Genomic DNA, 15,763 nt, shown 5'->3' with positions numbered 1-15,763 from the left:
GCAAATACAAGCTTCAGAGTGTACACACAGCTGCCATAGTAGTAGTTTCCAGATGCTATTAACAAGAAGGATTTACAGGCTACAGCTTTTTCTTTCATCTGTTTGCACATAGATGCATAGACAGGGTAACCTAGTTAGGAATGTGATCATGAAGCACATTATCTTGTGGCCAAGGCTATTACACTCAATTCATGCAGAAGATTATTATTGGCACCATCCATATAGCATGAATGAATGTTCATTGTATGGAAGAGAGGAAAACGAGATGAAATGTCTCCATATTGAGGAGTGGAGAAAATGTACTGGAAACAAAGAACTGAAGCAGAAATTCTGTAACCTGCTACCTGGAGCAGATGCAACCTGGTAGCTCTTTCCATTTTAATTTCTTTGTGTCTGTGTTTAAGAGTCCATAATAAAGTGTAAAGAGATCTAGTGGCTGGGAAGTGAATACAGATTACGTTCTGCAACTTGTGAGTGTATCAGGTGATTAATACAGGGAGGAGGTGATTATTTGCCATCAGTTTGGGATGTCTTTCCAGGGTGTATGCTCTTATACAGGGAAGTGTTTCATATCTGTGTTTATGCAGGACATCAGTTTTAGAAGAGAACAATTATCTTCTGCCTATAAAGTCAGTGATTATTTTTTAAAACAATAAGAGAGAGTCATTTGCACTGAGATCCCAGGAGAGGGACCTTTTAGGCATTTTGAGAATCAAAATCTTTTGACACTCTGAAAACAATGACTAGGGAATTGGGGGTGAATGAGAACCATTAGGTGAATTAACATGTTATAATATACATATTCTCTGAATGTGTGAGGAGTGGGGAGATATTGGGTCTAAGAGGTATATTGGGTTCGTGCATTTGATCTGTTTGGGTTTGAGGTTATGGTAGACATTGAACAAAAGCAGATATTCTGGCTTTCCTCTTAAGGTACACTTTGAGTATCCTGGAAGATATTGGTGGTGGAGAGAAGGTGAACGATGAAATCATTGTCAACTGGGTCAATGAAACACTGACTGCAGCCGGCAAGGATTCAACCATCTCCAGTTTCAAGGTACAGATTATTGTTAGAACTTTGTGCTCAGGACTCTGCTATGCAGTGTGTTTGTGTGTGTTGTACACGTGGTGTGAATAGAGGCATATGTATGCATATACCCACACACTACATTGTCATATAATTGAGTACAGTGCAAAAGATAAGTTTTCATTCCCTTTTAAAGGCATTTTCAGATCTGTAGATTTTAATCAATGGCCTTTATTATGAAAAGGTAGTAAAAAGATGATATAAACATAACAGAAAGCACTTCGAATGCCATTTTGACACGTGAAATCAAAGTATGGGGTAGGGATGATAGCTGACAAAAACTACTGTGTTACTGACTATTAAACAGCAACAGTTAGAAGTGATAGTATTAAAAAGAGCAGTACACTAACAATCTGGTAGTACCATTCAGGGCCCTATTTTGCAAGGTGCATGAATTAACTCCAATTCCAAGGAGCTTCCAATTTCCCTAATATAGTACCACAAGCTGGGAAACATGCAAGGGATGTAAATTATTAGTTTGCACCAACTGAAGTCCCCTGTCACTCCCTATCAGCAGATTTGCATCACTGAAGTTTCCACCCAGCAAACTCAGAACACTGTCTTGTGATTTGATACTGTCTCACCCATTCAGACAAAAAAAAATCCATGAAGGGTTTCTGAGTCTGCCTTAGATGAAAAATCATGCTGAGCAGCACTTCATAAAGATCTCACTGGTAAATGAGCTGCTTTTGCTCTGGAGCCTGGACTCTGGCTTTGTGAGAGATATGTCTTCCTGTTCTTGCATCTAATTGTGTTTCTCATCCATGCAGGATGGCAAAATCAGCACCAGCATGCCAGTCCTTGACCTCATTGATGCCATTCAACCAGGATCAATCAAATATGACCTCCTGAAAACAGAGGATCTTAACGATGAGGAGAAGCTAAATAATGCTAAGTAGGTTCCAAGTGACACAAGCTCCACTTAACTCTGTGCTCAGGCTTGCCTGATGGTCTTTGAAACAGCTCTGCTGTGCTTCTCATCTGGCACATCCTCAGCTGAGAACCTCCAGAGTTAAAAGCATGAAGGCCAGAAGATAGGCACTAAAATAGGCTATCATTGGAAATGAAGTGTATAATGTCACAATTCCTGCTTTATTGCTCACTTCATGAGATCAAAATCACTTGGCTTCCCAAGCTCCTATTTTGACTTATTAAATTTAAAACTCTTTTGGAGATAGGGAATAAGGCCAACAATTGTAAGCCAGGAAAACCAGTAATTAGATGTCATGATACTTTGTTAGTCAAATACAGGTGGCACAGGCACATGATTAAGGCAGAAAGGGGAGACAGGATTCATGCCTGAAAAGCTGTCTTTTTGGAGTGCAAATGATTTCCTAGCAGGAAGCCATCCTGAGAGCATCATCTCCTGTCCTTTCAGAGTTACCTGATCACCTCCCAGTCTCTTATCAGTTTAGCTTCTCCTTTACTTTGTGGCAGCTACAAAAGAGAAAAGGATGACTGCAAGGCAATCACAGCTGAAAATATTTATTTTAAAGACTTTTTCCACTGTTCTTTTACCCTCCTTTTTCCTATCATCTGTTCCTTTCTTTCCTTGCCATCCTCTCTGTGATCCTCCTGTACTCCATGTTTTTCATCCCTCAGCTCACGTCTTCCTCTGACTTTTTTCCTACCTTTCTTTCCCTCATGAATGTTTCTCTGCATTTGTAAGGTGATTTCACAGATGAATGTGCTCTGCAGTGGAAAGAACCTGGGATTTTTCTAGCATTTTTCTTATAGAGAAAAGATACATATCCACAAGAGATCAGACAGTAGTCCTGCAATGCGTGCTCTGAACAGGGGATGGAAAGGTCAGATCACAAATTTTGAGTAGAACTCAAGCAGAAGTCCCTGAACACTGATTTCCAACAACACAGATGTCCACCTGCATCAGCTTTGTGCTTTCCCTCCTTGTGAATTTATTCATGTACAAAAATTGAAAAGTGATAAGAAAAGGAGCAAGACCAGTGTTGTCAGGATAATCTTTCAGAACTATTTGGAGATTAATTGGAGACTAAATGTGTTTCAGACAAGTTTAACCTGTACTGCAGGTAGTCAATGCTCTAATAATGAAAGAACATTAGAATCATAGAAATCATGGAATGCTTTGAGCTGTAATGGACCGTTAAAGGCCATCTAGTCCAAGTCTCCTGCAATGAACAGGGACACCTACAGTTTGATCAGGCGCCCATACTCTGTCTTTTACAAGATATTTAGTGCTTTATGACCAGGGCTCTCATGTTTCCATAGAACAGTTTAATTTTGGTCAACCACTAAGAAAGTTCTCAACCCACTCTAGTATTGATCATGAAAAAATTTTATAACAAAGGGAATATTAATGCTACTGCACTGACACATTTTTGTGTGTTTTTCTTCCTCCATTTGCAATGCAGATATGCCATCTCCATGGCAAGAAAAATCGGAGCAAGAGTCTATGCTCTTCCAGAAGACTTGGTTGAAGTAAAACCCAAAATGGTTATGACGGTGTTTGCTTGCCTTATGGGGAAAGGAATGAAGAAAGTTTAAAGCACAAAAGACTTGCACTGATGCCTGGTATTCACCCTTTTGATTCCCTCAAACTGGATGCTCTTCTCTGTATCAAGGAAACATGCAGGGTGCTCATGCTCGTAAGGCATGAATATTATACATGGTGCCAGATCATATGAAAGTCATGTATCCAGAAAATGTTTTATTTCAAACAGAAATATATGCTTGATTTCTTTGCCTTACTTTCCACTTTGCTAGATATAACCATTTCATATTCCTGAATAAGTTTTCCAGAAGGCATACATACATAACCTCCAAGTAATGGATACCAGGATTGTCTGGCAGAGGTCACCTGGAGGTCTTTGTGGACATGCAGATGGCTTTTAGGGTAATGAAATGTTGTATGCTGCTTTTGCCTGAAAATGTCTTCATGCTTCTGGCAGTGCTTCTGCCATACTTCCTTCAGTTTGCACCAGAGGTTGCAAAATGGGTTTCCTCAACCAAAGCAAATATTAGTGACTATATTTTTGGAATGGTAGAATCCTCTTAAGAAATGCTGATGGAAAGAGAAAAGTGTGTAGGTCTGCTGTCTGCTGCTGGTATGTGATCTGTGCAGTATCTTTCCCTGCAAGCTCTGCCTCTGCCATCACTGGCGTTACTCACAGACTACATTACTGCTCACAGCACCATACTGTACCCCGGTCCTCCAAGAGCAGCTGAGCTCTGGAACCTCTGCAGGGAATGCTCCCCAAAGGATAATTCATTTTCATGCCATAATACACTTGAAACTTAAGCAGATTGCAAAGCATGATAGAAATGAAAAGTGTGTTAAGCAAACTAAAAGGGTATGCTCAGTTAGTAGCAATAACAAACCAGAGGTAAGAAGTTAACCAAAGGGACATGGAATGTTATATTTATGTACTGAATAAAAATTAAACAGTGAACTGTACAGACTTGCACTCAAAGGGCTGTGGCCCTGATTCAGAAGAGCATTTAAATGTGTGCTTGCAAACAAAACACACATTTCAGTGCTTCCCTGAACCCAGGCCAGGATCCTCAGCTGAGCAGCTTCCAGGGCTCTTGCAGATTGCCCCAGCTGAGGACCTCACCCTGTCCATGGATGGCCAGCGGGTGTTTGCACTGAATCTCTTCCTTGGCGTGAGTCATTTTCTGTCCTGGCCTTCACGTGGATTTTGCTGTGGTGAAATGCAGAAGGAGGGAATTTTGCCTTAATGCAATCCTGTTGATACAGTCTCGTTTTCCTCCTCCCCACCCCTCCAGCCCCTTCAGAATTGCCTTAATAAAGAGCCGATATCCAACGATAGGAGGAGTCTCTCCAAATAAAGTGTTCTACAAAGCCAAACGTGTGGTCTTTGCTGTGAGCAGGGCCGATGGGGAAGCGTGCATCACGTAGCTGGAAGGGGGACAGATTTAACGAAGCAGCGCTGCGGCTTTGCTGAGCACATGGGAGCCCTGGCACCGGTGCAGCAGTGCCAGCTAGCCGCAAGATGGCATCGCTCATCTGGAGGTTTAGAGACTGGCAGACGTGAGCTCTGAAAATGCTCTCCTTTGGGAAACGGAGAAAAATTGGGATGTTTAACCCTAGTCAAAGTGCTGGCGCCCATCAGCATGCAAAAGGGAATAAGATCTGTCGGCAGAGATACCGCCGTGAATGCCTTAGCCGTTCTTCATCCCTATCTCTCGTCTCCTGTGAAAAATAAAGCTGTCACGGACCCAGTGTGGGAGTAACTGTAAGGGTGTATAAATATTTTCACTTATCACTTCAGTTTGACTAATATACTTGGGCTGGTTTGGGTTTTTTTTTAATGGGCTTGAGGTTTTGCTTCTGTGGACTGGTAACGGGAGCCTGTAATAAAGCTCCACCTTGCTCCTGAAAGAGTTAATCCCATGACAAACATCACCAAAAAATAAAAGAGGGGTTGGGAGGAGGGGGAAGGTTTGGAATTTTTATGCTGCTGCTTTTCTCCAACTTTTTCCATCACTTTAAAAAGCAGCTGTCTACAGGATCACTCCCAAATCAAGCTAGCTTTGTAAGCGCTTCCATTATTGATTTTCCTCGCACAATTAATCATAATTTTCCAAGCTTCAAAAAGGCTTAGTTATTCATATGAATAAAAATAAAGCATCAGCAATTACCCTAACTAGGAGAATAAAACCATGAGGGCAATCAATCCACGTGCTTCAGGGTACGGTCTCATCACCAGATGGACTCAGAAGGAAATATCCCCCCATAGTGCACTAGAGCATAATTAGGTGCATGATGAGGATTTTACACCTTGCTGTAAATCATTTCTCCTGGCTACTTTTAGAAAGGGGATACCAGCAGCACGTGCTCTCATACAGATGAAGTCAGGTTTTTGCTTCTTTCAGAGATAGGAATGAATGGGCATCACTCTTTCCTCCACGGGCAGAGCACAATTTCAGGTGCTGGTGTCCACCACTGCCAATCTAAGGTGGTATCTGAGGACCTTATATACCTTAGGGTAAGCAAATCCTGCCCAGCCTACAGCAGGGGGTTGGAACTAGATGATCTCTGAGATCTCTTCCAACCCGAGCCGTTCCGTGATTCTATGATTCTATTAATTAGGATCGATATTTGATTAAATTCTTACTTTGTTCATATTTTTAATGCAGGTCAGTCCTCTTCTGCCACCAAGAAAATCACCTCATCCTCGTGGCTTCTTCCCTCCCCCCTTTTTTTTTTTTAATTGCACTTCATTTACTTTTTGTGCACTGATTGCTCTTAAATGGCAACAGAGGCTTACAGAAAACCTAATTTCCTCTCCGGGTGCAAATTATTGTTGCTTGAAAAGTACATCACAGATCCATAATAAATCACTCAAAGCCTAAAAATGCCTGAATTCCCATAGGCCAAATGTTCACCAATCTGAAATTTGTGTAAAGGGCAGAAAGCCATAGAACTGATATGTGTGGAAGCGCTGAGCTCCCCCAGAGTTGGCACTCATTTAGTGCACGTGTCAAGGATCTAAAGGAATGCAGCAAGGAACATCTGCAAACACAAAGCATGGAGACAAACCCCTCCATGTGCACTTGGGAAACCTCCCAGCAGGTTGGCGACACACACAGTGCTGCTTTGTTTCACACAGGCAGAAAAGCAATGTCCTATTGTCACACATCCTGGTGGTCTGTTCAGGCTCTGGTTAAGCAAACCAGGCGCCTTGGACTATGTGTTGATTTGTCACTGAGGAGAGGAGATGTCTCCTGACCAGTCCTGACTTGTCTCCGCCATCAGAAGGTGAAGACCTCCCTTGCTTTTGCCTCCATGGAAAAGGACACATACATGAGGTGGTGGATGTGTACCAGGTGCCTCAAACCTTCCAGACCTCAAGACTCACGTATGGTTGTTTGCTAGTGAAACATCTCAAGAGGAATGTAGGCCCTCACCACAAGCATTGCCCCTGCAGCTTGTTGCACTCTCAAAACACATTTCGTATCAGGGGTCGTGGCTGCAGTGCCCCGTAATGCCTCAGTTATGATCCTTCTCAGGCCAACATTGGGCACATGGTGAGCAGACTTTGTAGAAAACATAAACGCCTCTTTGCTGGGATTATACGTTCTGCTAATTGTAGGGTCCATGAACAGTGCTCATGGGATCTCCCTGTGCGGTCACAAACTTTCTTGCCTTGCTAAACCTTACTGCCACTCTTCTAAGCTCTGCCAGCAGACATGCAGGCAATGTGGGCAGGTTTAGGCAGACCAGAGAAGAGCAGCAAACACTGCTGACACATTCAGGGAAATTCAGGGACAGAGATCACTTCTCCTTGGCTATTTGCAATCCTGATTCGTATATATGTGTCCATATGGATATATATACGCACACAGAAAAAGGCTGTGAAAGTAATGTCTCCTATTTTGCTATATTGGCCCACAGTGTCAGAGGTGGATGTTGGTGACACGACAGTAGAGGTTGAACCTTCCCCCCAATATTCCATTACATTTTGTTACTGTGCAACACATGGCAGCAGAGGGGCAGCCTGACAAAATGGTGTATGAGATGGAAGTGTGTATGAAGCAGAGGTGTGTCACTGAATTCTTCCATCTGGAAAAAAAATGCACCCATTAACATTCATCAGCACTTACTGAATATTTATGGAGACCAAAGAGTGGATGTGATGGGTCACATCTACCGGTACAAATTTTTACAAGCATGGCAAGCAGGTGAGAATGCACAGCTAAGGGTGGTAACTACATAGAAAAAAATAGTGTTTTGTAGCTAAGAATTTGCTTTATCAAAGTGTTACTGTGCTCTTTGCATCTGCTATAGTTTTCATGGAAATAAATAGGAGGCATTAATTTTGGAGTGACTTACAGAGGGAAAGGGGTCTGTACATCCATCCTCTTGCACTTCAGCCAAAGCACGCTCACTGCACACAGTGCATACAGCACCTTCCCCAAGTGTTCCTGTGGCTCCCCTTGATGTCCTCTGTTTAACAATGTCACACTTCAAGGGCCAGCTGTTGAGATGCAGGCAAATAAATCAGTATCTACTGGCAGCACAAAAACATGAGTCACCTGGGGAACACACTGTTTGGCTAGAAGCTGATAACAGCCCTTCAGGAAACCAAATTCATGAGGAAAGTGTTCAGCCAGGACTGACGCATCCTCACCTCCTCAACCTGCATACACAATTTGCTGCTGAATTGAACTACAGCATGTTCTTTGCTGACCTGGAAAGCTAAACCGCAACAGAAGGATAAAAATGAATGAAATGGGTGGGGGGCAACTTGTGAGTACTCAAAACCTCGAAGTGAACGTGTATTTTCAGGCTCTGTTCATATCTAGCAGTCACACACCAGCACTCACGCGGGGCTGAGAGGTTCATTTTCTGCCAGGTGAACTCATCATTTTCTAACGCAGGTAGAATTTGACTTTTATATTTGGGACTGACATGAGGGAGAAATGCCAGAAGCACAGGCAGTTGGAGATAAACCACAATTTGCCACCCTGGTGGTTTCATGCTCTGCAAAACTGTTTGCAGACTGAAATGACAGAGGTTGGTGACATTGGCCATGTATGTAAATGATCACAGTGTCCTACGGAGATTAATTGGTTCATGAATAAAGATGAGATGCTGAGGTGTGCAGGGAGAAATCATTTATCAATTATATGCCTTGGAAAGCTGAAAGATGATGCAGCCTTAACAGCTGAATAGGTTTGAAAGGGAGCCTTGTAAATTGAGTTCTAATTCTGTTCTGCCGCATTCATAATAAAGGGCTGTTAAACTAATTGCATCCTTGTGTGGCTCATGAGCAGCAGCCCTCAGCTGCACCACACAGCAAGCCATGGGGATCACAGTTTAGTTAGATTTTAGTCACCCTTTGCCTCATGTAAGGATGCTAGCCAGTTACTTTTGGCCTCATCGACAGTGATAATGAACCAAAAAAGGGCAAAAGCCTGTAAATATTTTTAAGGATATTAATCACAGAATCACAGAATCACCCGGGTTGGAAGGGACCTCAAGGATCATGTAGTTCCAACCCCCCTGCCTAGCAGGGCCACCAAACGTACACATTCAGATCAGGTTGCCCAGGACCCCGTCCAACCTGGCCTTGAACACGTCCAAGGACGGGGCATCCACAACCTCCCTGGGCAGCCCGTTCCAGGGCCTAACCACTCTCCTTGTAAAGAACTTCCCCCTAACATCCAACCTAAATCTTCCCTCCCTCAACTTGGATCCATTTCCCCTAGTCCTGCTGTTGTCAGCCCTTTTGAAGAGTTTACTCCCCTCCTGGGTGTAGGTTCCCTTCAGGTATTGATAGGCTGCAATGAGGTCACCCCGCAGCCTTCTCTTCTCCAGGCTGAACAAGCCCAACTCCCTCAGCCTGTCCTCATAGGGGAGGTGCTCCAGCCCCCTGATCATCTTAGTCGCCCTCCTCTGGACCCTTTCCAAGATCTCTATGTCTTTCTTGTACTGAGGACTCCTCACCTGGACACAGTACTCCAGATGGGGCCTCACAAGAGCCGAGTAGAGAGGGACAATCACCTCCCTGTCCCTGCTGACCACCCCTCTCCTGATGGAGCCCAGGATCCCATTTGCCTTTCGAGCTGCCAGAGCGCACTGCTGGCTCATGTTCAGTCTCTCGTCCATCAGGACCCCGAGGTCCTTCTCTGCCGAGCTGCTCTCAAGGACCACTCCTCCCAGCCTGTACAGGTGCCTGGGGTTCTTCCGGCCCAAATGCAAAACCTTGCACTTTGCCGTGTTGAACCTCATTAGGTTCACCCGAGCCCAGCCCTCCAGCCTGTCGAGGTCCCTCTGAATGGCATCCCTTCCTTCCACCGTATCAACCGCACCACTCAGCTTGGTGTTGTCAGCAAACTTGCTGAGGGTGCACTCAGTTCCCTCATCGATGTCATTAATAAAGATGTTAAAGAGCACCGGTCCCAAGACAGACCCTTGGGGGACACCACTTGTTACCGGCCTCCACCTGGACATAGAGCCACTGACCACCACCCTCTGTCTGCAGCCTTTCAACCAATTGCTTATCCATCGGGTCGTCCACCCATCAAATTCACTTCCCTCCAATTTGGAGATGAGGATGTGGTGGGGGACCATGTCAAAGGCCTTGCTCAGGTCCAGGTAAATGACATCGGTCGCCTTCCCTTCGTCCACCAATGCCGTCACTCCATCATAGAAGGCCACAAGATTGGTCAGGCATGACCTTCCCTTGGTGAAGCCGTGCTGGCTGTCTCGGATCACATGCTCATTCTTTATGTGATCGTGTATGTTGTCCAGGAGGATCTGTTCCATGATCTTCCCAGGCACGGAGGTGAGACTCACCGGCCTGTAGTTCCCCGGGTCCTCCCTGCTCCCCTTCTTGTATATGGGAGTGACGTTACCCTTCCTCCAGTCATCTGGGACCTCATCTGACAGCCACGACTTCTCAAATATGATGGAGAGCGGCTCGGCAACCACCTCAGCCAGCTCCTTCAGGACCCTGGGATGCACGCCATCCGGCCCCATAGACTTGTATTCATTCAGTCTAAGGAGGCATTCTCGGACTTGCTCTGCCCTTACAGTGGTTAGGGATTTACCTCCTTGGCCCCCACATAGAGGTTTGGGGATGCAGGGCTCAGGGACGTGAAAAAGACTAGAATTAATTTTGCACTTGAACCTGTATTAAAAGGATCAAGAGGAAGAGCACAGACCCACTTGGCTCTTGTGCTCTCCTTAAGCCACACGGACCCGTTGGGAGCCCATCCCTGGAGGGATTTGTTATGGATTAACGAAGCAAGGAGAGTCAGGGGGATGGCACCAGTGGCAGAATATGGTAACCCCAGCCAGGGAGAATCATCTGAGGGATGTGGTTACTGATAACAGCTGTCTTTCCCTTCTTCCTGATCTTTCCATCCACTAATTGACAGTTTTGCTGCTATCAGCAGCCTTTCTGTTGGGCAGTGAGCTAGCCCAGCAATCAGGGAAGGCAGCCTGGCTGAGCTGGAAAGGAATCCTGTGACACTTGGCTGCTGAAAGCTGAGGGTACTGCTAATGCGAGTCACTGGAGTTGGCTCGAGACCATCCAGCTGCAGCAGTTCAAGTAGCTCCTCCTTCAGTGTGCTTTATCTGATCACATTTTGGCTCCTTCTTCACCATCAAATACAGCTGCAGAAGTCCTGCACAAGGCCCAGGACCAGTCTAGCAAGAGGTCCAGGCCCAGCCCAGCATCCCACCTGTGCTGGCGCACAGGGTGCTTGAGCAGTGACACCCTGATATGTGGGGACATGAGTGCTTGACCTGCTCTACTGATACATTTTTAGGCACTGATGTCATAGAATCATAGAATGGTTTGGGTTGGAAGGGACCTTTAAGATTATTTCGTTCCAACCCCCTGCTGTAGGCAGGGGCACCTCCCTCCAGACCAGGTTGCTCAAAGCCCCATCCAGCCTGGTCTTGAATGCTTCCAGGGAGGGGGCATCCATAGCCTCTCTGGGCAACCTGTTCCAGTGTCTCACCACACTCACAGTAAAGAATTTCTTCCCAATATCTAGTCTAAATCTACCCTTTTAAAGTTTAAAGCCATTTCCCCTCATCCTGTTGCTACACATCCTTACAAAAAGTCCCTCCCCAGCTTTCCTACAGGCTCCCTTCAGGTACCGAAGGCTGCTATGGGGTCTGCTCAGAGCCTTGCCTTCTCCAAGCTGAACAGCCCCAGTTTTCTCAGCCTGTCCCCATAGGAGAGGTGCTCCAGCTCTCTGATCATCTTTGTAGCCCTCCTATCTTAAACCACATAATAAAAGATTTGCCAAAGCCTCATCTGTATGAAGTACAGCTCCAGCACAAAATCCAAAGGATGTCGATACATGTAGAAAGGGAAGGGAGAAACAGAAGCAACCAAAGGAGTGAAGATCTCTCTTTGCCTTTAAAGGGTAATTATACTTCAAAAAGCAATATAACAAAGACACCAGGAAGCTGTATATACTGTCAGTCCTAATTCCAATAGCAGTAGTAGTGAACAAGGAAACCAAGAGACTGTTTTATTTATCATATGCTTTAAAATCTAGAGTCCAATCATTCCTTTTTAAGCAAAAGCCCGTGCACATCTAGAAGTTAACAGAAATCAGCACAGGGCAAGTGATCCACTATAACTGCAAGGCTTTAGGTTTCATCTGCTGCATTAATATATGCAGGCACCAGTTCAGCATAGCCCACAGTCTGCTCAGTGCAGCAGTAATAATAATTAATCCAGGTGCAGCAAAACCTTTGAACTCAGCTGGAATTTTTGACCAAGTAGCCCTTCATCAGGGAGTGCTGACTCATCAGAAGCTGGAAAGGAATGGTTTTGATGAATTTCCCAACTGAAGAAAAGTATATTTCTTCAAGAAAGGGAGGTTTCAAAGTGCTGAAATCCCCCTTTTAGTAGTTCCTACCTCCAATCTTTCCTCTTCCAAGTCTAAAAAAAATATGCCTAGAAATTGTCAATAAAAATATGAAAATACCTTGAAATTGAATCAAACTTAAATAACAAGTGAAACACAGCAAGTATTCCTATTCACAACAGTTATCCGATCTGAGGGGGAGAGATCAGTGCAATCTGCTGGAACAAATCCGTCCTTCTATCCCCAAGAAGTCACCCCAGCTTCTCTTGCCATGAATGAACAGAACCAGGCCTTTAATTACCCACTAAGTAAGATGTCTGCAGCAGGTCAGACAAATTCCTCCCCAAAAGTGCTCGTCTCTCTGCAATGCCTATGAAAGCAGCAAAAGGTGGCTCACTCAGATGTCACCGTCTGCACTGAATCTCTTCATCTAAGCGGATGAGATGAGAGGATGGTGGGAATGTCAACCTACACCAAAGGACAAATGACAACCCCTAACAGCTGAGCGAAAGCAAGGAAGTTAATGCTTACGTTTGGTGTCTAAATACATTCCCATCCCTGTGTCAGATTTTTTACTTATGAAAATGCTTTGGGAGTAGTCAATGTATAGTGGTTGATCATCAGAGTAAACCTCAGTACCACGGTATAAATATATCAGCAGGGGAAATCTAATTCACTTGTAGATTGAACTGTCACAGAAATTGCTTTTGTGTGTGAAATATGTGGCACGTGGTACAAATACATCTGTGAAGATATCTCATGCTTCTGAAAAACAAACCACTTCATGAAGGTGCTCGCTGGCCAGTAACCTCTATATAGGCTTCCAGCTGGGTGCTGCTCTTGAGGTGGTGATGATGGCATGGGGCAAGTGCTGTGGCAGGTACAGAGCTGCCATTAAATGACTCCAGCATGGCAATTGGTGCTGCTGGCTTTGCATGTTGCGCATGCCCTTTTTACTGAGGCAGGCTGTGTAAGCGAGGGGTGGGATACTGTTTGTGTAGTTGGAACAGTAAAGGAAGGGGAAAAAAAAAAACAGAAATGATCCAAATAAGCAACATCCAGCACATGTTTGAAAGGCAATGGTTTCACATCTTAGCTTGAGCCACGAGCCCTGAGAAGCTTTCAGATAAGAAAGAGTGGTGGGTACACTCATGGTCACTCGTGTCTTTCATTGGTTATTTTTTAATCTCTCATCCTACATTTCCCTTTCTATTCACTGCATTTTGATGTGTGATGTTTGAACCACTGGGCTTGGGTACGTCCTTCTCTCAGAATTTGATTGAGTGCCTTTGATTTCTTCAAACATCCACTGTATCTCTTTTTCATGCAGGTTTGTGAAATATTTCCAGTACGTATCAGAAACAATCATAACAATAATAAAAATCATGAAACAACTAGGCAAATGGTGACTCTCAGACATGATGTGAACCATCTCTTTGCAGACAAGCTGGAGAACTCATAGAGAAAGCAATCAACATACAGAAATCTCTGATTTCTACCATTGATCCAGAATTTCCTTCTCAGGTAGATATGGCAAAGCAGCCCTTTTTACCACTTAATTAGCATGTTAAGACATATATGAAAATGATCCTTTTCTTTGTCACCTGTAAATCTGTTCCACTATTTTTTCAATTTCTTCTTCATCTTTCTCAGTAGATTTAATTTTTCTTTAAATTCATGTACATCAGGTGTTTCCAGACCTAGGAACAACTTGATGTCCAAGTTTCGTCTTCTGTATTTTCTCACTTACCAGCAGCTTCTTTTTGTTTACAATGAGTGGAGAATATCTGAACCATCAGTTTAAAAATCAACCACGACAGCAGGGTGCTGCCCACTTCCCATGCTGGGAATGGCCTGTGGGACTTAACGGAACTTCTTATTTGTTTGAACAACATTTAGAAAAGATAAAGAGGGAACTACAAAATCTAGGTGAGGTGTCAGTGGTTTAGCTTTCTGTAAGCCTTTTTTGTTTGTTTGTTTGTTTCCTTTGGGTGTCCAATTTGATCTCAACCCCGTGTTTTCAGTTTGGTGATTTTCAGTGTTTATTTTTGCAGAGATATTAACACCAGCTGATTCACCTTTGCTGACTTCAGCCACCTAAAACTTTGCAGTCTGACTTTCTAGGATATATCTGCCCACCTAAATAAAAGAGAGCCAGGGTTGCATTTGAGCTCTGAAGCCATGGCTGCCTGCTGACCTGGAGCACTGGGTCTGATCTGGACCATTCCAGAATAGTTTTAGAGGTGGATGTTGAATACAACATAGACCATGCTATCTAACTCAGAGGTTGCTTGCAGGCATTTTTCTCAGCGCTACAGAGCTATAATCTTGAGCTACTCCTATAGTGTCAAACAATTTAATTTCCTCCTTCACACCCAGGTATTGGCTCAGTGGTGTCTCCAAAGTACGTGGATTCACTCCTTGGCCCTGCCCTGCAATGAACATCCTATGGAACAAAACCAGTCAGCCGAAGAATCTTTTACATAAGACAGTGTGGATGAAACTGCTACAGATTTTGTTCTCTTTCTCCACACCTATAACTCATCTAGCCAAGAGCTAAAGACCATAATGCTTGAGACATAAATGAGCATCTCTCTTCTGCATAGGGCTGTCATGGGGGTGTTCTCTAATCAGTGCCATGCCTGCAACTGTGTGGAAAAAGAGGACTTTGACCATGTAACGAGCCTGCCATGTCCCAGTCAAGTTGGTTTACCATTTAAGCACAGAATGTATGTGGAATCCATTCATCCATTTTGGACATGTCAAACTCATGCAACTTTTTGGCATGTCCTGTCTGGACAAGTATGGATATAAATATGTGAGACAAATCTTGGAGCACACAAAATTAATGAGATGAACTGCTACTCCTCTTTGAAAAGCTAACTCACTGTGACATGTAGAAAGTACAAGCCAGGCTGGATGTTAGGATGTCACAGCAAAGGGCATATGGAGCAACACAAGCAACTTGAAATCCTTGGATGGATCAGATTTTAACTGAGGTAGAGATCAGCTGTGGGAGATTTAGGGGAAGATGCTTCATCCAGAGCTATGGGGATGGCTCTCGATAGCAAGAAATTACCACTTCATTTCTCTCTAGAAAACACCAGCAAAAAAATCTTTCCTGTTTAGGATTTTATCACTTGGACTTCATAACATCATTGCCTCTTCTCTCACCAGCTTCATGCTCAGCTGTGAGATGCTGTAGGAGTACTGAATGCAAAGCATGCTGCTAGAGCTCGATAAATATGACAGGAACACAAAAACATCGTGCTTGGTGTTCTTCCTTATGTCTGTGGCTTGTAGCCACAATGAAATGAAGCCACAGTGAAATAAAAC

At 44.1% G+C, this 15,763-nt stretch overlaps 1 protein-coding gene across 5 annotated transcripts in view; it reads left to right on the top strand.

The window, feature by feature from the left end:
* Positions 1-4,934, top strand: part of LCP1 (lymphocyte cytosolic protein 1) — a 44,737-nt gene extending 39,803 nt beyond the window's left edge. For 4 of the 5 annotated variants that reach the window (XM_052664558.1, XM_052664556.1, XM_052664554.1 and 1 more), the window contains 3 exons: positions 934-1,057; positions 1,858-1,982; positions 3,478-4,934. In XM_052664558.1, coding sequence (XP_052520518.1) covers positions 934-1,057; positions 1,858-1,982; positions 3,478-3,610 — 382 coding nt within the window. In that variant the 3' untranslated portion in view covers positions 3,611-4,934. Of the gene's footprint in view, positions 1-933; positions 1,117-1,620; positions 1,676-1,857; positions 1,983-3,477 lie in introns of those variants that run through there. The other variant, XM_052664557.1, reaches the window with a different exon arrangement.
* The last annotated feature ends 10,829 nt before the right edge of the window (positions 4,935-15,763 follow it).

This window comes from Tympanuchus pallidicinctus, unplaced genomic scaffold (assembly GCF_026119805.1).
Source record: "Tympanuchus pallidicinctus isolate F22 unplaced genomic scaffold, pur_lepc_1.0 scaffold6, whole genome shotgun sequence".
Taxonomy (NCBI): Eukaryota; Metazoa; Chordata; class Aves; order Galliformes; family Phasianidae; genus Tympanuchus; species Tympanuchus pallidicinctus.
The sequence above is the reverse complement of the archived record's forward strand: the minus strand, read 5'-3'. Positions and strand labels throughout refer to the sequence as shown.